This window comes from Hibiscus syriacus, unplaced genomic scaffold (genome assembly GCF_006381635.1).
Source record: "Hibiscus syriacus cultivar Baekdansim isolate YM2019G1 unplaced genomic scaffold, ASM638163v2 tig00006623_pilon, whole genome shotgun sequence".
Lineage (NCBI taxonomy): Eukaryota > Viridiplantae > Streptophyta > Magnoliopsida > Malvales > Malvaceae > Hibiscus > Hibiscus syriacus.
The window spans coordinates 33,066-55,747 of NW_024062104.1; the positions used below are offsets into that span (position 1 = coordinate 33,066).

Below are 22,682 nucleotides of genomic sequence, written 5' to 3' on the forward strand. Positions count from 1 at the left end.
CACAATAATTCTTGCCTTCATTCTGCTTTGGCCTGAATTGTTGTGGAATTATACCGGCTAAAGAAAGCTGTTGGAATATCCAAACAAATGGAGATTTAATTTCAGAAATGTCAGTCTTTGCTTTCTTTCTGTTCTCTTCCTGAATTGCATTCACGTTTTTATCTCCATGATTTGGCAATGGATGACTTGATGCGGATGGTGTATTGAATTCCAACTTCCCAGTGTTGATCAAATTTTGAACCACCCTTTTGAATGCTAGACAGTTTTCAATAGAATGTCCTGTAATTCCTTCATGGTAAACACAATGTGCCTTTGTATCATACCAAGGAGGGAATGGTGGTTGCATGGGAACCAAAGGATAGGGCCGTATAACATCTGCTTTTAACAGCGAATCATAGATCTCTGCATATGGTACTGGTAAAGGTGTAAAAGATAACCTTTCATTTTCCTTTCGAGATCCTCTGGAATCTGCTCGATTAGTGTTTGTTTCCTCTTTCTTAACCCTTGGCTGGGTTATTGTAACACTTTTCGATGAATCCTTGCTGTAAGAATTTGCATTGTTGACTTCATTCTCCTTTTTCCGGTACGTAGGTCTTTTGGAACTAGACCCATCATTTGATTCAATCTTGCCACTTTTCAAGACATTTTCAATTAATTCTCCAGAAATGACCAAATCTGCAAAATTTCTGGTTGCATTCCCCATTAGATGGTTTAAATAAGGAGCCTTCAATGTATGGACAAACATCACTGTGGCCTCTTTTTCTGACAAAGGTGGTTGAACTTGGGCCGCAGTGTCACGCCATCTCTGGGCATACTGTCTGAATGTTTCATTATTCTTTTTCTCCAAGTTTTGAAGAGTCCATCTGTCAGGGACCATGTCTGTCACATGACGGTACTGCTCTAAAAATGCTTTAGCCAAATCTTTCCAAGATCTAATGTTGGCTTTGGTCAATTGAGTATACCATTTTAAAGCCGGTCCTGTCAAACTATCTTGGAAGCAGTGAATTAACAATTTTTCGTCCTTCACATATCCTGCCATTCTTCGACAAAACATAGTAATGTGGGATGAAGGGCATGTAGTACCGTTATATTTATCAAATTCGGGAGCTTTGAACTTGATAGGGAGGATTAGGTCTGGAACCAAACTCAACTCACTAGCATCAAATCCATAGAATGATTCAGTTATTTCCACGGATTTCATTCGCTCTTCTAAGCTCTTGATCTGTCTGGTCAGTTCTTCATTTACTTTTTGTTTCTCATTTAGCTCATTCAAATCTGGGATCAACTGATCAGTATTAAGATCCCCTACTTTCACATCTGATATAAGCGGATTTTTGCTTGAAGATGCGGGATCCACTTGTTGATCTTCATGTGGTTTAGCTTCTTGTAATGCAGATGTACGAGCATTGATTTGTATAGGGGTAGTACCAGAGTGATAAATTGGTTCTGGTGAAAAACCTAGAGGATATATGGGTTCTTGGTCGAAAGATACAGGATTTTCATGCATTTTTCCGCTGATAGCCTGCCTTTTAAACATGTCCTCTATCTTCTTCATCATACTGTCTTGTGAATTTGCAATACTGGCTTCAATTTTTTCCAACTTCATTCTCATTTCTTCTTGTTCTTTATGATGTTGTTCCTCAATACGCTGTATTTTATCCTCCATAATTCTCTTAGTAGCTTGTATAGTACTGTAGTGATGTAGTATTTCTCTTTTGGCCAGAGTAACTGCGATTGAAAAATCTTTTAATATTATTTTTTTCAAATTTTAATTGATGAATTTTAACTTAATAAATAAAATAATTCATAGTGAAAATTATGAAATGAATGATGAATGTATGCAAAATGCATGTATGTAAAAACATTGATCCCAAAAAGTTAACTGTCATAGAACAACTTCCATCGGCATACAAAAGTTTCTTTATAATATTTCAGAACTACAGATAAGGCATAGCTTTCCTATTAAGCTCTATAACTTCTTTCATTAACCATGACACCTTCTTTCCATACTTAGAAACTGGATCAACTTGATGCTCAATTATTTCGGCTTCAACAGCTAGTTCCCCAACATATCTGGCAACCTCGCTCATTTGTACCATGGCCTCGAACACCATATTGCTTCTTTCTTCACTTCTTTCGACATAGAACTCAGTTGACTTTTGCCATTGTTCAGTTGTTCCTTCAAGAGTTTGCTCTAACTCAGTGATTCTGACTTGACAATTGTGCATAATTTTTTCAAGATCTCTAATGCGTCTTCGCAGTGAAGCATTTTCCTCATTACTTTCTTGGAGATCATTAGGTCCTAGACGAACCTTTTCTTGAAACAATGATTCTTCCAGTTGCAAAATGTAAGCATTAAACTCTGAGTTTTTGTTTCTAGACTGATCCAGATCCTCTTCAAGTTTTGTTCGTGTTTCTTGCGTTCTTTGATTAAGCTTCTGGATTTGAACATCTTTGTTTCTACATCTTTGCATCCAATTGCTAGCCACCTCCTGCTCTACCTCAAGTCTGGTATTGAAATTTTTTCTTTCTAACTCCCATTTTTCTTTTTCAATATTGGATTCTTCCATCTTTTGGCCTCTGACTTCAAGTTCAGCAATCAACTGGTTCATTTCAGATTCAAATCCCTTGAACATGCTATTTTTCTCGTCTTCACATTTAACAAAGATGTCATTCTTCATCTCTTCTAAATCTTTGGCTCGATCCCTTTCTCTTTGCATTTCATTCATGATCTCGCGGTGTTCAGCCTTGTGTTTTATAATTCGCTCTCTTCTGTCAACCTCGAAATCTTCCATTTTTTGCTTTCCTTTTTCCAGACTTTTGAGTAGACGGCTATTCTTTCCTTTCAGATCTTCAACTCGTCTTTTCTCAATGTTCAATTCTCTGGTCATCTGTACCGTCAATTGGCTGGGTCCTGATGATTTTCGGGATTTATATAACTCCTGGTAATTTTTCTGTAAGGCTCTGTACTCATCCTCACCTTTTTCTTTATCTTTTCTCAACATTGCACATTGTGATGAATGAAAGTCAATGTCAACCCCCAACATAGCTTTATCTTGTCTCATTTGCTCTAATTCTTTCGACCAGCCTTCTCTTTCTGCTTCAAACTCAGCTCTCAAGATTTCAATCTCTGATGGAACCACCTTAATGCGATCTTCCATAGAAATATCTTCATTTTGATCTGGTAAAGGAATATTTTTGTTTTTTCTGACAGATCTCCAATCTTCATAATCAGGAGTTAGCATTTCTTTTGCTGCTTTAGCTCGAATACAAAAAGTTGTTTTCCAAGCTGTAACGGCTTCCATGATATTTCTTTTATAATTTTTGCTGTGGAATGCGAACTCAGATGACTGTAGTCCAGCAGTGACAGGTACAAATTGACGACCTTCATACTGTCTTATAACCAGCAGTGGTGCATATCCAATTCCTCCCCATAATCCGAGCAGCATTATCCAGTTGTAATCACCACACCTGTAAAAGAATTCCCTTTGGATTTGCCACGGGGCGCGCCAAACAACGTCATTGCTTTGCAGATTTCGAAAGGCATTAATCCACATATCTTTCTTAATTTCTTTAGGCCATTCCTGCTCCAGAAATTCCTTTAATGGTGAATAATCCGTATTGAAGCGTCGGTATGAAACCTTTTCCGTCCTCCAGAAATGACTACGGATCCAAACATATAACAACTGGGTACACCCTGAGAATCGTCCACCTCCTAACCTTCTGCAAGCATTTAACGATCTGAAGGTCTCTGCTAGGATGGCAGAAACAGGATTAATCTTCTTTGGTAGCTGTTCAAATAAGTCTACCACTGCAGCTTCAACATATCCCAATACTTTTGGGAATATGACCATACCATATATACCCAGAGCAAATAGATCGAATCGTATTTTAGCGTCTGGATGACTCTGAATAAGCTCTCTGATGTTGGTCCAAGCAATGCCTTCGCTTTCGCCTTTTTGTTTTGTACGGGATGCTACCCATTCTTCTCGTACCCCAGCAATCTTTGCTAATTTAACTCGAAAGGGTTGAGTTTTAAATGACTTTGAATATATTCGATTCTCCAAAGTACCTTCAAGATGTAACAAAGTTGTATATTCTTCAATAATAGGGACCAAGTCCTCCTTATTGAAAGTGAAGCAATTGTACCCTGGATTCCAGAATTGAACTAGGGCTCTGAGTAATTCATCATCAACTTCAACATAGAGCAAATATGGGATGTCTCCGTAAGTCTGATAAAACTGCAATTTTTTGTTTGAATCCCAACTTTCCCAAATGCTTCGCAAATCTTGCATATCATTTCTTTTTAGTGAAACTGAAGCATAACTGGCCAAGTCAGATACATAATCATCCTGCAGACTGTCTCCTTCTTGTCTTTGTAAATCCTCAGCCCACTGTCTTACTTCCGAGTTTAGAATTATCTGACTTGAACACTTTTTATCCATAGATGAAGGCTTTCCAATGAGACAATTAACACAAGGATCAATGTCTTTTATCCTGTATGATGCAATGCAAACAGAAAAATAAAGAACACACAAAAAGAAAATCAATTAGTTTACATAATAAAGAAATTTAATAATAATATTTACATAAATATTCTTTATTTAAACATGCTTTTCTGAATTTAAATAATTTAAATAAACATGTAACTTAAACAATAAATAAATTAACAGAAAAGACAGAATTTATTTCTCCTGTGTGTACACCTATTTTGGACAAAATTTTGGCATGACTTCGGATTGGAAGAGTTTCTAAGGTTTTTTATATGCAGGGTTTCAGATCTAAGAATCAAGGTACCCGAATTGTCCTTGTTAGTGCCCCCTTAGGCTGCTAACCCTCAATCCTAGTCCATCACAGACTAAAGTGGATCGAGTTCAATTCGAGGGGATACATTTCTCTATGCCTGACACGGAGAATAAATTCTCACGAAGACATAAAGCATATGAACCCCGAAAGTTACTTGCTAGGTCTGACACGGAGAATAAATTCTCACGAAGACGTCGCTTTCACTCCCACTTAAAAGGGACAACTCAATTATAGAGCTTTATGTAATGCAATGCAAGTGTTGTGTGTGAGGAGAAATGTTCAAACATTTGACAGAAAAATAAATACTGAAATAAAATACTTGCAAATAAAATAAAACATATAAATATTATAAAAATAATAAATAAATAAATAATTTTGAAAAGAAAGAATTAAAAATTAAATATATAAATTTTTAATTTTTAACTAATAGAGACAATTTATAATTAATTTTTAAAAGTTTGACCGTCCCCAGCAGAGTCGCCAAGCTGTCGTAACCGGTTTTCGTCCGGGCACGAAATATTACTTGGCGGGAAAATTGATGTGGATAAATAATTTTGAAAATAATTTGTGAGTCGCCATCGGCCTTTTGGGTCAGGTAGGTCGAATACCTAAAAAATATCTTTTGAAAGAGTTTTTAAGAAAACATCAATTAAAAGATAAACTGATCTGCGTTTTAACCAAAAATTCGTTCTTTTTAATAATAAAAAGGGATTCGTGGTCGGTTACGTTTAGGGAAGGATTAGCACCCCTACAACGCCCAAAATTGGTACTTTTAATTATAAATTGTCTCTATTATTAAAATTTAAAAATACAAAAATATATTTAATTTATAATTCTATTATTTCAAAATTATATAAAAAAATTTATTTATTTAAAAATATCTGAAAAGAACTTCTAGGTGCCTTAAGACAGCTCTTTTCTTTGATATTGATAAATATTAATTTAAATAATATTGTTTACTTTTTAATTTTAAAATATCAGAATAGGACATCCAGTTGTATTAAGACTATCCTTTTCTTCGATATTAAAATAAATATTTAAAAAATTACTATTTATTATATGTATATTTATGAATATATAAAAATATTTAACAATATAATAAAATAAAAATATCACTAAAACAATATATTTTAAGCAGTAAAATGAAAACATATAAAATAAATAACTAAATTATAATAAAAATAAAACTAAATCTAATTCCTAATTAATTGAAATTATAGGGATTAAATATTTTATTTTCTAATTTAATAATTTAGTGACCAAAATAAAATTATTTAAAATTCGAATTTTATAATAAAATAAATTAAAAATATGAACTAGGGATTAAAAAATTATTTATTAAAATTAAGGGATTAAATCTGTCATTTATCCTAAATATATTATTTTAATAAAAAGGACTAAAATGAATAAAATTAAAATTTAAAGACTGAATTAAAATTATTATAAATTCAGTTTAGTGACCAAAATGTAAAATTTACAAATACGAAGGACTGCGGACAGGGTTTAACTATTTCATAATTACGCGCATAGTCCTTCCCGAAACGACGTCGTTCGGGAAGGACTATAAGAGTCCAAACCGGCTGGCCCGAAGGGCCAACCATTTCATTTCTTTTTTTTTTAATAAGCAGAGAGAGAGAGAGAGAATTCTCTCTGGCCTCTCTCTAGATTCCCTCCCCGGAGGGAATCCGGCAGCCGTCTGCCGCCGCGAGTGTCCCCGCCGGCCACCGTATCCGGTGGCCGGAAAATTTATTTTATCCTATTGGATAGATCGGACCGTCCTAAGGACGGTTCCGATGTTCTTTTCCTTAAATGGCTCCCAATCGGAGCAGATCTATAAATATACCTTCGGTATTTTCGGTTCTCCGGCGATGTTCAGTGTTTCCGGCGACGGTCAAGGCTTCCTTGGTAAGCTTCTCTTCTCTTTTTCCTTCTGTTTTTTTGTTTTTGCTCTGTTGGGATCGTTGGTAGTTTTATCTCTCTCTATTTTCCTTCTTTTTTTTTTTTTTGGTTCTGTCTCTGTCCCTGGCTTCTGTCTCCCTTTTTTTCGCAGATGGGTGGTGGCTTTTATAGCCACCACCGGTGTTCGTCTCAGACCGGTCCGAAGAGGGGGCCTCGGTGAGTCACCGGACTACCAGTGGTGACTCACCGAGTAGCCATGGCGTGGACGGCTGGTAATCTGTCTTCTGGAGTCTTCGGTTGGGACGTGGCAGCGGCGGAGGCGGCGAGATAGCAACGGCGACCGCGTGTCCCTAGGGTATCAGACCCTAGGGTTTCCATCTGGGACAATCTGGTCCGTTGGATCTTGCCAGATCCAACGGCTGTGAGCTGAGGCGGCTGGGTAAATTAGGGTTAGGAAACCCTAACTGGAAACCCAAATATTTAGGGTTTCTGGTTGGTTTTGGACCGGTTCTGGTTGGTTTGTGACTGGGCCGGTCCAGTTGTAATTGGGCCTGTAATTATTATTTTTTATATATGTTTAATATATATTTAATAATAATAATAATGATAATGATAATAATAATAATAATAATAATAATAATAATAGTAATAATAATAATAATAATAATAATAATAATAATAATAATAGTAATAATAATAATAATAATATTAATAATAATAATATGGATAAAAAAATTAGTATCTTCAAGGGGTATTATTGCAATTATCACTTAATTTATAAGGTAAAATTATAATTTTATCAGATCGGCTCGGTCGAGTATTTTTCACCCTAAACCCGACCCGAACATAAAATTAAAAAACCCGATCTGACCCGATCCAAACCCAATTTTTTTAAAAAAATCTGACCCTATTATGTCAGGTCAAAACCTATCGAGTTCGGATCACATGTCCATCCCTAGTTGAGAGTACCTTAGCTTAAAAAAGATTGTATTGTTTGAGTGTAGTTTAGGGACCTCAGGTGTACTTTACCCTTTTAAAAACGTTCAAGCGGAATAGCGGGTTGCCCTGCTATACTTTGCATAAAATTTAGCAGCCAATTTGAATATAAGAGGATAGAGCAGAAGGTTAAAGGGTCCACAAAGCAATTAACAATGAATAATACAAATCAACATCAACCCCACATTACAATCATTGATGGATCTGATTCCGCTTCAAATTCAAAAAACAATCAACAACCATACAAGTGGTATGAGAATGTTTAATCATGGTGCAACATGGAAAGCCTCAAGATTCTTGCATAGAAGAGAGGAGGAGGGTCCTCTCCCTGTCCTATGCTTGATGACTATGCTTTTTTTCACTTTTATCAAACAACATTAGCTGGTGAGCAGTCATCACCATTACTTCGCCTTGCCGACAGCTCCGTTGTCCCGCCCTTAAATTCAAGTAGTGAAGGCAAACAAAAAGGGTTTAGAAATCTACATTTATATACTCTCAGCTGCACTGTTGACTACGTATGGAGGGCGGTAGGTGGACGAGTGAGTGAGAACGTGTGCGGTTCGATTTACATGGTTTTTCCCATATGAACTATTGGACGATAACATCTACCCTTTCGAGGATTTACAGTCCATTGGAATGGTAACCTACCAGAACTACTGGATGATATATGAAACTACATGAATACCAGTAATACCACAAGCCTGCCGAGTTAGTCAACGAAGATCACAGGAACATAGAGCCTACAGAATCGGGTCAAGTTCGTTGCAACATCCCCATCAGCCATTGTGTGCCTCCTAAAGCCGACAGGCCTGTTTGCTTCTTCTTTGCTAAAAACTTTGTAGCAGCTATTCTAACTGATAACCCTGCAAAAAACATCAATATTCAATCTTGACATTAAAAGTTTGAAAAGAAAAGGGGCCCGGCTGGAAAGTAAGAATGTCACCATAATTGGAATGTTTGAAAGACAAGCTACCGATAATGATGGGATTAAGCCAGCCAGAACTCGATAAACAAACTGATAGACATGTGAAGAGAGAGGAGGAAAAAGGCCATTACTTCTTACTTTTCCATGGCTACGACGAGAGGCATCCACTCCTCATGGTGGGGTTCACACATTGTCAAAACCAGTCAACCCTGGCTATGCGGTTGAGTCATATCAGCAAGAAGTGCCCTCCGGCAACCAAGATATGTTCTCGAGTTCATCCTAGGTTGACCCTTTTGGGTGGAAACTGAAGTCTGATTCACCGCAAGCTCAACTGATCCGAGTGAAGGCATATCTGCATATTGAATCAAGGCCACTTGTTGCAGTAAGCATAGTCCGAACTCATTGTTGTCACTTCCTCCCATCAACAAACAGTCAATATACTATCAGTGATATCAGAAACTGATTCTCCAAGGAATACGAATATGGTTATTGACTTCACTTGGTCGAACATTCAGACAACACAAGTCAGATGACTTATCGCAGTTTAATATGTAGAAAGAGACTGTAATGCTTCATACATGAAAACTAGGTCTCCGATAAACTCATTCCGAAAAATTTATAGTATATGAATCAAAAAGGCGATTAGAAAAAGTATGAATGCACTTATTATGCCTTCACTATGGACAAAAGAAAATGAAATCATGGTAGGGCAATAAAGTGATTTTTCATTCCAATCATGCAATTATGAAATTCTAACAAACATTCTCTGGCTACTACATCACTATCTATGTGTTTACTGATTTATAATTAGAACAGAAAAAAAGATGAACAAAGAAAATAAAAGATGATGAAGAAAGAATTTGATCTAATCCCTAAAGTTTACAATTCTACAAGAGTTAAAAGGAAAAGCATCACACTTATGTCGCATCTGCGAAAACTTCATTGAGGTTGTCATCCTCACAGCCAGTCATAAACAGATCTGCATCCTTTTCTTCCTCATTGGAGAAATCCCTCCTGCCAAGCTTTGAATGAGCTGCAATGAATATCATCTTCTGAGCCCTTTCAAGGCCTATCCTTGAGTGTTTATGGACACAAATCCACTTCATCAAAGACCAGTTATGTTTGAACCCGCATGATGTTGCGTGTAGGAAGATAAGCCTCACTGCAACCTTTCCTAATGATTTGTATTCACTAAGACAAGTTTCCCATACCAACCTACTGCTCTGGGGGTTAGCAATTTTCATCTTTCCAGTCACAGAGTCTCGCTGTTTAACCTGAACAGCTTGGGCATAGAGTGGCTCTAGCCCTTCTGATCTCCATTTCATGAGCTCCATCAGTGCAACATGAGCCTCTTCCTTCGTAACCAAACGAGTGATGAGCTCATCGACATCCTTCTCCTGTTCATGAGTCAAAAACTTGAAAGGTGGAAGGTATTTTCCACTGGTATCACGTATCAAGTAAAGCGGATCAAGTATAAATGCAGCTGACCATGCAGGGTGGTAGTTCTTTCTAAATCTCTTTTCAACAATTTTCTCGACTGGAGCTTCTGCAACGTTGAACTTGGTACACCATTCCTTCACTTTGACCCTCAACTCCTCCCAGAGAGGGAGGCATTGCCCAATCAATGGCCTCTCCATCTCAATCTCATGAGCCATACCTTTGATCAACTTGACCAGTGCATAAACCACCCCTAAATCATTCCAAAACCCTTCATTTTGGACAATTCTGGCAACTTCCCTTGCGACCGGATCCTCAATACAGATCCCCTTGTAAGAATTGTCCATTACGACCATCTGAAGAACTTGTGAACAGCTCAATATGTCCTCCAACATTGCAAAAGCTTGTGTGATATTGCTGCTGCAATGGCATTTGTTGAAGGGAACCCGTATCAACCCAGCACACTCAAGCTCCTGCATCTTATACTTGTGAAACATGTGTCTAACTTGCAAGTTATTATTTACAAAACTTGCTATCTTTAAGGAATTCTCGGTGACAGTCCTGAAAAGGGGAAGCTCTTTGCTAAAATCCTTTATCAAACTAATAAAACCTTGAAGCTGACAAGATATATTAACCATCCAATGATTCTGAATCTCCAAATTCCTCAATGCCTTTGCCTTATGATCCGAAACGATTCCTACACATTTCTGAACACCACTTCCGGATATCCCCATTACTGTCTCCCACAAGACCTCCTCGGCGTGCTTGGAAGTCACTGGTCCACCGGTAAAGACCGCCTTCTGGTACAAGCTGCTGCTATTAGGAAGATTAACACTAAATTTAACAAAATTCTCTTCCACACAACTATAGCTGCTAGTATTACTAGTATAACTGCTGCAACAACAACTTTTACTCTTCCACCCATCAGAAGCAACTTGAAAGAACAATGCATCCCTAATTCTAGCTTCAGAATCAGTCTTGGCGTCATGGAACTTATTATCGAGCCGAGCACCCGAGAGGTCCCTTCTCGATATGGGTGGCATCCCAACCTGATTAAGAAAAGCCCGAAACTTTGGGTGCTCAAGGCTAGAAAAGGAAACCGACCCACAAGACTCATAGAACCACTCGGCTAATAAATCGAGTGCAGAATCAATCTGGCCCTTACTTAAAGCTGGACCTTGGGAAATTTTAGGACTCTTAAGCTTCTTAACACTATCTTCAAACATTGCCAAGGCACCCAAATCTTCCTTCCCACCAGATAAAACCAAATGATGCTGAGTCAACCCAGCATTGTTGTTGTTATTACTATGGCTCGAGTAACCCAGAAAACGAGTGGACTCAACTATAGCCAACGAGTTGTTATTATTATTGTTATTATCATCGTTACCGTTATTACTTACTTGGTTGTGTAAAGCAGATATAGCTGCAGCCGGCGGACTTCGCTTTCGATGATTATGATGATGATACGAAACAGTAGAAGGGGAAGGCAACGAGGATATAGGCAAAGGAGATAGCGAGGAACCGGGCCTCAAACCGGAGCTGAAATTGGGGCAAGTGCCGCGTTTCAAGTGCTCGGAAGCCGTCCGGGACGGGTTCGAGGCGGAGAAGACGGCGTCGCAGAGGGAACACCTGAGTTTAACGGCCTTGGGGAGGCTGCTCTCCGGGTTCCGAACGAGGATGGGTTCGAGGTGGGCCCAGTACCAGGCACCCTTGCCCTTGGTGGCCTTGGTTCGAACCGTGACGAGCCCCTGGTAACGCTTGTTGAGGGCTTTGGCAGCCGGGTCTTCCGTGGCAGAAGAAGAAGGATCAGTCGGCGGCCGCGAGACAGTACTGGAAGCCATTAGACAGCTTATGTAATAAACAAGGAGGTGAACCGATGGGTTTATCGGAAAACCGGTGTCTTGGTGTCTCACTTTCACTTAAGGGCGGTGGTGATGGAAACTGAAGGACATCAACATGGCCTTGAAAGACAGAATATGGAAGAAGAATGAAAGAAACAAAGGGGCTATAAATGCAGAAATGAAGAGCAAAAAGAGAGGGGCCTATGCCTATGATTATAATTATAGTTGTGATATCAAACTATTCATTCCTTCATTTATTCAAAAAAAAAAATTGAATTTTTTAAATAGTGTTTTACCGAAAAAATTATTTTTTACTAGTTTTTTCTACTGTTTTTATTTATATCGGTAATTAATAATAATAACGGTCATTTTTTACCGATTTTAATATTTAAAATAATAACAAAACGGATAACGTCTTTTTTTAGCCTATATTAAACATGCCGCACCGTAGAACTTCCCCACTTTTATGGCATTTTCAAATCTTATATATTACGATATTATTTTTTTACTCCGATTTTAAGATTTTGCCTTAAATAATTCGGATCGCATATATGCTTTTAGTGAGTAAGTATATCAACATATATATTTTTTTCAAACGCGATGACTCTATCAAATTAGTTACCACTTAAATCAATATATATTTGTAATTATTTTTTACTTTTTAATATCCAATAATCACATTAAAACTTAATTTATATCTAAACTTAGATTAATTAAATATTAAGATTTTTTTGTTAATGTATTAGTTTACTACTTAATAATAGATTACAAGATTAATAGATTTATATACAAATTATTTATCCATGTACATGCCGTTATTCATTCAATAAAATTTTATAAATATTTATTTCTCTCTCTCTCAATGTAGTCTTCGTATTATTTTTCTCTCTCAATGTAATCCTCCAACTCATAAAAAAACTCAATATGATCATTTGATCAATGTTTTTCTTCGTTGGCCGTCACAGTACTAGCGTGTTAGCAGAGATGGCAATTTCACTTGCATTCGACAGGTTCCATCCCGATCTGGTCAGATTTTTTTATTAAAAAATTGGGTTCAGTTCAGATTTTTTAAGGAGTGAAGTCGGGTTGGGTTAAGTTCGGGTGGAGGCTGAAAAAACTCCGGCCCAACCAGATCCGAATATAATAATGTAATTTCTTTAAAAAAAATATCATTTTTTAATTAAATTCTTAATTTGTACTAGGTCGACTTGGATTTATAATCTAAAAAATTAGGTCGGATTGGAGTTGAGTGGAGGATATATATTTTTCGGGTCGGGTTGACAAAAAAATCAACCCATTGCCATCCGTACGTGTTAGTTCACAGTGCTAACGTGGTAATCTATATTATTGATATAACAGTCTATTTACAATGTTTGAATGACCTATTTAGTCAATTCATCATGTAATCTGTCACACTGACTGCCATGTCAGTATGGTGGACTGCAACATCAACACCGTAAATTATCATATCAATATTGTATCAGTTGACGATAAAAATTTATTTATAAAAAATTACATTAAATTTACTTTTTAAATTAAAAGGTCACATAAAAAATGTCACATTAGTTTTTTGCCTAATAATAATAATAATTGCAGATGGAACCTCTACTTTTAACAGTAAAATGCACTGGTGATGTTATTGGTGTCTCGTGAATCAATGATTTCATATTAAAAAAGACTGAATGACAATGCCTTCCACTTACAAAGCTTCCCCGTTTCTCACTTTTACCTCACAATAATAATAATAATAATAATAATTTGTTAAAAGTTTCAAAGTTTGGCAACCAACTTTGGAAAATGTTTTTTTCAAAGTTTGGTAAATGTTTCTTTGAAAAATGTTTTTCAAAGTTTGGTAAAATTTTGGTAGATGTTTGTTGAAAATAGGAATGGGTAAATTCACTTTAGTCATTGCACTTTAGGGTATTTTCAAAGATTAGTCCCTAAGTTTCTACTATAAATACCCTTACCCATTTAGCTTCAAAATCATCCCAAAACATTTCTTTCTTCCTATACTAGAGAGCTTTCTTGTGAGTAGTGAGTGTTTTGTAAACACCTGTAAATTTTCTCTCTTAGTAAAAGATCTGCAGCAGCCCGGAGACGTAAGCACAATTGGCTGAACTCCGTTATCAATTTTCGGGTATTATTTTTCCGCTTTTATTTCGCATTCTCACTAATCTGGTTATAGGGAAATTACTTGTACTCGGTTTATTTTCCTAACAACTGGTAATCAGAGCTTTTGGTTGTGAATTTTGTCAAATTTTCTGCGAGGTTACTATTCATTACTATTCACGTGAATAGTGAATTTCGTGAATAGTGAAATTCGGTCGGCGATACGAGTTTGTCGACGGTGGTGTTCTAATACACAGTGATTCGCAAGAATTGTCAGAAACGATCCAAACGAAGCCAGATTCGAGTGGGAGCGATGGCTGCAGACGAAGGGAAGGTGAAAATTGAAAAGTTCGATGGTGCGGACTTTGGCTTTTGGAAGATGCAGATTGAAGATTTTTTGTACCAGAAAAATCTATATCAACCTCTCTCAGGAAAGCAACCAGAGGGCATGAAGGATGAAGATTGGGCTCTTCTCGACAGACAAGCCCTCGGAGTTATCCGACTGACGTTATCCCGCAATGTTGCTTTTAACATAGCAAAGGAAAAGACCACTGCGGGTCTTATGGCGGCTCTCTCCAGTATGTACGAGAAGCCATCGGCCTCAAACAAAGTTCATTTGATGAGGCGATTATTCAATTTGCGGATGACGGAAGGGGCATCGGTGGCACAACACCTAAATGAACTCAACACAATCACAACCCAGTTGAGTTCAGTGGAAATTGAGTTCGATGATGAAGTTCGAGCTTTAATTCTCTTATCATCTCTACCAGACAGTTGGAATGCTACTGTTACAGCAGTCAGCAGTTCGTCGGGAAACAGCAAATTAAAATTTGACGATGTTCGGGATCTGGTACTGAGTGAAGAAATTCGACGGAGAGAATCGGGTGAAGCATCAACCTCCTCAGCCTTGCACACGGAGTCTAGAGGAAGAACTTCAGAAAGATATTCAAATCGTGGCAGATCAAAATCCAGACGGGAAAAATCTAGAACGGGAAAGAAAGATTTTACCTGTTATAATTGTGGCAAGAAAGGTCACTTTAAAAGAGATTGCCGAGCACTGAAGAAAGATACAGGTGCACAGGAATCTGCCAACGTGACAGAGGAGACAGGTGATGCCATGATTCTAAGCGTCAACAGTCCGATTGAATCATGGATCTTGGATTCAGGGGCATCTTTCCACTCCACCCCATGCCAAGAAATCATGGAGAACTATGTCAGTGGTGATTTTGGGAAGGTTCATCTTGCTGATGATGAAACCTTAAAGATCGTCGGAAAAGGAGACATCCGACTAAAGTTGCCAAACCAGACCACCTGGAAGCTGACAGGAGTGAGACATATTCCTGGCCTCAAAAGAAATCTGATTTCTGTTGGACAGCTTGATGGAGAAGGATATAGCACAACCTTTTCAGGCTGTGAATGGAAGATTACCAAAGGAGCACTCGTCATTGCTCGTGGTAAGAAGACTGGTACTCTCTATGTAACCTCCAATTTAGAGAATATCATTGCAGTAGCAGATGCTGATGGAAAATCAAACCTATGGCACCAAAGGCTCGGCCATATGAGCGAGAAAGGGATGAAGACACTTTTGTCAAAAGGGAAGCTGCCGGATCTAAAGAATGTAGATGTCGGACTATGCGAGGATTGCATCTTTGGCAAACAAAAGAAAGTCAGTTTTGCAAAGATTGGCAAGACACCCAAGACAGAAAGGTTAGAATTGATTCATACTGATGTATGGGGACCATCCCCAGTTCCATCTCTTGCAGGCTCACTATATTATGTCACCTTCATCGATGATTCAACAAGGAAGGTGTGGGTTTATTTTCTGAAGAAGAAATCAGAAGTCTTTGATACCTTCAGAAAATGGAAGGCCATGGTGGAAAATGAGACTGGTTTGAAAGTCAAGCGGTTGAGGTCTGACAATGGAGGAGAGTACAGAGACAGTAGATTCAGAGATTTCTGTGCAAACAATGGGATCAAGATGGAGACAACAGTTCCCAAGACACCGCAACATAATGGTGTAGCAGAGCGCATGAACAGAACTCTGAATGAACGTGCCAGAAGTATGAGGATACATGCCGGCTTGCCCAAATTTCTATGGGCTGAAGCAATCAACACTGCAGCTTACTTGATCAACCGTGGGCCCTCAGTTCCTTTGGATGGCAGAATACCAGAGGAAGTTTGGAGCAAGAAAGAAATAAACCTTTCACACTTAAGAGTGTTTGGTTGTATTTCTTATGTACACATAGACTCTGCTGAAAGAAGTAAGCTTGATGCTAAGTCCAACAAATGTGCCTTTGTTGGTTATGGCGGTGATGAGTTCGGTTACCGGTTTTGGGACTATGAAAATCGGAAGATCATCAGAAGCAGAGACGTCATTTTCAATGAAAATGTGATGTACAAGATAGATCAACCGCAGAATCAAGTAATACCGAAGCTGAAACAAAGGAATTTGCTGAGTTCGAGGAGATTTCTGGAAATGATGTTCAGATCAATCCTGAAGCAGTTCAAGAAGAACCAGGCACACCAGAACTGAGACGCTCCTCCAGAATTCCTAAACCAATCCAACGGTATTCTCCTTCTTTACACTACTTGTTGCTGACTGACAATGGTGAACCAGAGTGCTATGATGAAGCAATGCAAGTGGAGGATTCAGTCAAGTGGGAGTCTTCCATGAAAGATGAGATTGACTCGCTTATGTCAAATCAGACATGGGAATTAGCTGAATTACCACCAGGCAAGAAAGCGCTCCACAACAAGTGGATTTACAGGATCAAAGAAGAGCACGATGGGAGCAAACGCTACAAAGCAAGATTGGTTGTCAAAGGCTTTCAGCAAAAAGAAGGTATTGACTACAATGAAATTTTCTCTCCAGTCGTAAAATTGTCTACAATCAGACTGGTGTTGAAAATTGTAGCTGCAGAGAATTTACATCTTGAGCAGTTAGATGTAAAGACAGCTTTCCTTCATGGTGATTTGGAGGAAGAAATCTATATGAGGCAGCCAGAAGGCTTCATAGAGGCAGACAAGAAAAACCTGGTATGCAGGTTGAAGAAGAGCTTGTATGGTTTAAAACAAGCTCCTAGACAGTGGTACAAGAAGTTCGATAGCTTCATGAGTAGCAGTGGTTTTATCAGATGCCAAGCAGATCATTGTTGCTACATCAAGAGGTTCGACAACAGCTTCATTATTTTATTATTGTACGTTGATGACATGCTCGTTGCAGGCTCAGACATGCAAGAGATTATACACTTGAAGCAAAATTGTCGAAGCAGTTTGCTATGAAGGATCTGGGCGCTGCAAAGCAGATTCTGGGATGAGGATCAAGAGAGACACAAAGTCGGGGACTTTGATGTTATCACAGGCTGAGTACATCAACAAAGTACTCTCCAGGTTCAACATGCAAGATGCTAAACCAGTAAGTACACCTTTAGGTGTTCATTTCAGACTCTCCAAAGACCAATCACCAAAGACGGAGGAAGAACGTGCACACATGGTGAAGGTGCCGTATGCCTCAGCAATTGGAAGTCTGATGTATGCCATGGTTTGTACCAGACCAGATATTGCTCATGCAGTGGGAGCTGTTAGCAGGTACATGAATAATCCGGGCAGGTACACTGGGAAGCAGTCAAATGGATCCTCAGATATCTTCGTGGTACCACAAACAAAGCACTTTGTTTCAAAGGTGGAGATATGATACTGACAGGCTATGTAGATGCGACTTAGCCGGAAATGTCGACATCAGAAGGAGCACTACAGGGTATGTCTATACTCTAGGAGGAACTGCAGTGAGTTGGGTTTCTCAACTACAGAAGATAGTTGCTCTCTCCACAACTGAAGCAGAATATGTCGCTGTTACGGAAGCCAGCAAGGAGATGGTTTGGCTCCAAAGTTTCTTGGAAGAGTTAGGCAAGAAACAAGAAAACAATATCTTGTATTGCGACAGTCAAAGTGCTATCCATCTAGCAAAGAATCCGTCTTTTCATTCCAGGACAAAGCACATACAATTGAGATATCATTTTATCCGGTCTCTTCTGGAAGATGGGATTTTGAAACTTGAAAAGATTAGTGGAGCTCAAAATCCGGCAGACATGTTGACAAAGACGGTGACTACGGACAAACTGAAGTTGTGTTCAACTTCAGTTGGCATGCTAGAATAAATAGACCAGACATGCTGCTGCATTGATCGAGGTGTGAAGACATATTAAAATCAGTCTTCAAGTGGGAGATTGTTAAAAGTTTCAAAGTTTGGCAACCAACTTTGGAAAATGTTTTTTTCAAAGTTTGGTAAATGTTTCTTTGAAAAATGTTTTTCAAAGTTTGGTAAAATTTTGGTAGATGTTTGTTGAAAATAGGAATGGGTAAATTCACTTTAGTCATTGCACTTTAGGGTATTTTCAAAGATTAGTCCCTAAGTTTCTACTATAAATACCCTTACCCATTTAGCTTCAAAATCATCCCAAAACATTTCTTTCTTCCTATACTAGAGAGCTTTCTTGTGAGTAGTGAGTGTTTTGTAAACACCTGTAAATTTTCTCTCTTAGTAAAAGATCTGCAGCAGCCCGGAGACGTAAGCACAATTGGCTGAACTCCGTTATCAATTTTCGGGTATTATTTTTCCGCTTTTATTTCGCATTCTCACTAATCTGGTTATAGGGAAATTACTTGTACTCGGTTTATTTTCCTAACATAATTAACTTACTTGTTTGGTAATTATGTTAGGTTAACATTAAATAATATTTCTCTAATTAGCGGTTTATGATTTTTGTTATATTATTTTTATTAAATTACAAACAATTATATAGTCTTAATTTCTCTAATTGGGTTAATTGATTTCTTTTGGAAAAAATAATTTGTTTAATATTTTAAAATTGAGTAAATAAGAATGATCAATGATGATTATATCATTTTTTTCAAAATAAAAATAAAAATTTATAATATTTTTGTAATTTTAGAAACTTTACTGAAATTTTAATTTTTTTTATGATTTTGTTATCTCGTTTTTCAATTAAACCCTTAGTTTCACTCCAAATCTAAATATTCTAAGAAAATCCAATGTACATTTTATTCAATTGAATATTTAAAAAATTACATGTTTGACATGTAATTGTAATATTATTATAAGTAAAGACAGCAGAGTTTGGAGTTAGGATATAAATTAATTATGCTTTTTGAATTCACAAGTGTTTAGCACGAACCGACCTCGGTAGTGAAAGATTCATCGTTGTTTTTTGAGGTCTCAAATTCGAACAATAAAAATATCAGAGGTACGAGCGTTCAAAATGTAAACAAGTGTTGATATATAGTTGCCCTCCGGTTCCAATGTTCTACCATGATTAATCTGGATCCATTCGAGTCATACATCTGGTTCGGTGGATGAGTCTCCTGGTGAGGATTTTCTACATACATAAGGACTCAAACCTGAAACCTTACTTAAAAGATATCAAATTACCTACCACTTGAACCAACTCGTCAGTAAACTGCCTACCACTTTTCTAGTGGTAGTTCTCCTTGATAATGAATACTGGAAAAAGAAGTCAAGATTGGTACAAAACAACACCTCAGAGTATATGTGGAGGGGAAGAAAATGTCAACAAAGAGCAGTATATTTGTTTGGATATTTGACAGATGATAGCTCAATTTTACCTTAAAGATGCAAGTGGTGCTCTACTAGCCCACCCTCTTCTAAAATTAAATCATATCCAAGTTTGCCTCACTAATTTTATAAAGGGTCCTTAAAATATTTATTTATTTCTAGTAAGATAGGGTGATAACGAAATCATCCTCCCGTGATATCCAAAAATAACAGCGGTTCCTTTAACTACTGAAGTAAATTAGTTCGTGTTAGGGGTGCTTAACGAGTTGAGCAGCTCGTGAGCATCTTGAATTTAACTCAACCAAAACTCAGTAAAAGCTCGACTCAGGACCTTAACGAGCTGAGTCGGGCAAAGTCCAACTCGACTCGATAAGTTCGTGAGCAACTCGTTGAATTTTTCTTTATAACTTTTTAGTAGTTATCTTAAAAATTTATTTCATTTTTAAAAATTATTATTTTACTGATAGATAATAAAAATGATAAATTATTAATATATTAAATTTTTAATAAATAATTTAAAATACTAAATTATTAATTATTAATTATTATTTTACTACACCAAAAAATTAAACTCTAATTATTATTTTAATACATTAATGGATTGTTATTTTGGTGTTTAGACTTTGAATTTGTTTATACATTTTTTTAATTTTTTAATAAATTTATTAATTTATGTTTATATTAAGTTATATATAGTATTAGTAGTTTTTACTTATAATTAAGAAATAAAATAAAAATTTGGTGGACTTAACGAGCAATGAGGTTACTGAACTTAACGAGCAACGAGTCGAGCAAAATTTCAATGAACTTAACGAGCAACGAACCGAGTCGAGTTGATTAATAAGTTTAAAGAGTTTGGATTTAGAGAAGTTCAAAAAATGCACTATGAATCAATAATTAGTTGGTATAGTGAGAGGATACACGAGATTTATTAAACAATATTAGATATTCGAATCGTGAAATTTGTGAATAAATTGAGTTAAGAGGATGCTTCATAATAGATTTTTCTAAAATTCGATATAAATTAATCAATTAATAAATTAAATAATATTCATAAATTTTAAAAATCATTTGTTATCACATACAAACCGATAAATAAAACACCAGTCATTTGTCGATTGTGTTGAGTAAAGCGAACAAGGTGAACTACAAGTACTTTTCCATCATTATTTTCCACTGTCAAGGGTGGGAGAATCATTGATATTTAGGTATATCTGTGCACATGTTTTTAGTCTTATGCAATTTGTTTTTGTACGGTGAAAAATCCAACCACTGAATCTAATTATTTATTGTATTAATATATTAAATATACCCATAACCCGTTGATATATCATGACGGGATATTAAATTCTTTAAGTAATATCAGAAGTTTAAATCTTAACATTTATTTATAAAATAATATGGGTTAGAAGTATTACATCATAATGAGCCACTGTAAAATTTAAGGATAGACATGGGTTGAATTTTCGTTCAATCCGACTTTACTCGAAAATTTTATACGTTCACCTAAAATTCGACTCCAGTCTGAATTAATAGATATTAAGTGAGATACAAGTAATTGATTAAAAGAAACATATTAAATATAGCACCTTTGGACTGGCTTAATCTTTACGTTATTTTAAGTTGAAAAAATTAGAATAAAAGTGGAACAATTGGACAACACAACTTTCTTTTACAACTAATAAAGGGGAAGGTGATCAAAACAAGTCAAAACTGCTGGACTTTGGCTTCTAAATCTCTAATAATTATTTTATGAATTTTGTTAGAGTTCATGATTAACCAAACGGTATCCGATATCTATTGATCGACTAATCCAGATCGAGTATTGCAGAGGTAAGAGTGACCCTCTCAATTTAGTTTACTTCATTTACAATCGCCAAGATTTGAACCTCTAATCTTACTTAAAGGATCTAATGCCTCATCCTATTAGATCAACTTATTGTTGGTATACGATACAGTTTTATTCAACTATGATTACTATATTCGAACAATTATATATGAACTTAGAGTGTGTTTGGTTGGGGAAATGTGATATTCTCATGGGAATGGAATCTGTATTCCCCCGTTTGGTTGATAGGGAATGTCATTCCCAGTAATCTTACATTACAAATAGTGGATTTTTTTGGGTATATTACCGGGAATGTCACTACCTCTCTTTCCTTATGTATTGTTGGATTACTGGCGTTTTGGACTAAAATGCCTTTAATTTTTTTTTTCAAAAATATTTTTATTCTGTCATTGAATAATAAAAATTCTACGAATGTTAAATTACAAATTTATCCTTAAACTATTTTAGATTTACAAAAAAATCTATAATTAAAATTTTATATAAAGTTCAGGGGTTAAAATAAAATTTTACCCTTTCATTAAACATTTTTATATTTTCAATTTTGTAAAAAAAATTATATAAATTTTATGAATTTAAATTTTTTAAAGAGAATATATAAATATTTTCCAACTTGTTAAAAAACAAATATATAATAAGGTCAATTTGGTCAAATATACATTCCAATAATCTTTTATTCTTTTAACCAAACACGGTAATCTTACATTCCTGCTAAACCAACCAAACACAAAATACAACATTCCCAGTAATCATATTCCCTGGTAATCTTTTATTCCCACTGGTAATCTTATATTCCGTGAACCAAACGCACCCTTAGGTTTAAAATATTTGTTATACTCTCGTATAAGTCACTTATAATTTATCGTCGATTATAGTAATCTATTTTTTCATGTTTCTATTTTTTTTGGGATTTTTTATGTAAATATATTATTATTATTATTATTATTTTAATCTAAGTATTAAAATATAAGATAAATTACACGTTAAGTGCCTAAACTATCAGTTTTAGTACGTTTTAGTATCTAAACTTTCAATTTTTTAAAACCATACTTAACGTTTAGTTTTTATTTCATTTTAATACACGTCCCGTTAAAAACTTAACTCGTTTAGTACATGACCTATCAATTTTGGTTTTTTTTAGTACCTACACTTTCTATTTATTTCAAAACTTAACATTAATTTTTTAACATGAGTATTAAAATGAAACAAAAATTAAACTTTAGGTATGAT

The 22,682-nt window shown here is 36.2% G+C and overlaps 1 protein-coding gene across 1 annotated transcript; it reads right to left on the reverse strand.

The window, feature by feature from the left end:
- Positions 1-8,850: 8,850 nt before the first annotated feature.
- Positions 8,851-12,068, reverse strand: LOC120200924. Its single transcript, XM_039201647.1, has 2 exons — positions 9,542-12,068; positions 8,851-8,978 (listed from the first exon to the last, which is right to left on the reverse strand). Exon 1 carries the CDS (start codon positions 11,902-11,904, stop codon positions 9,544-9,546), a length of 2,361 nt encoding a protein of 786 aa, XP_039057578.1. The 5' UTR covers positions 11,905-12,068; the 3' UTR covers positions 8,851-8,978; positions 9,542-9,543.
- Positions 12,069-22,682: the final 10,614 nt, after the last annotated feature.

Bases quoted from the DNA above. Each gene is read 5' to 3' on its own strand.
- LOC120200924 (XM_039201647.1), bottom strand. From the start codon at position 11,904: ATGGCTTCCAGTACTGTCTCGCGGCCGCCGACTGATCCTTCTTCTTCT.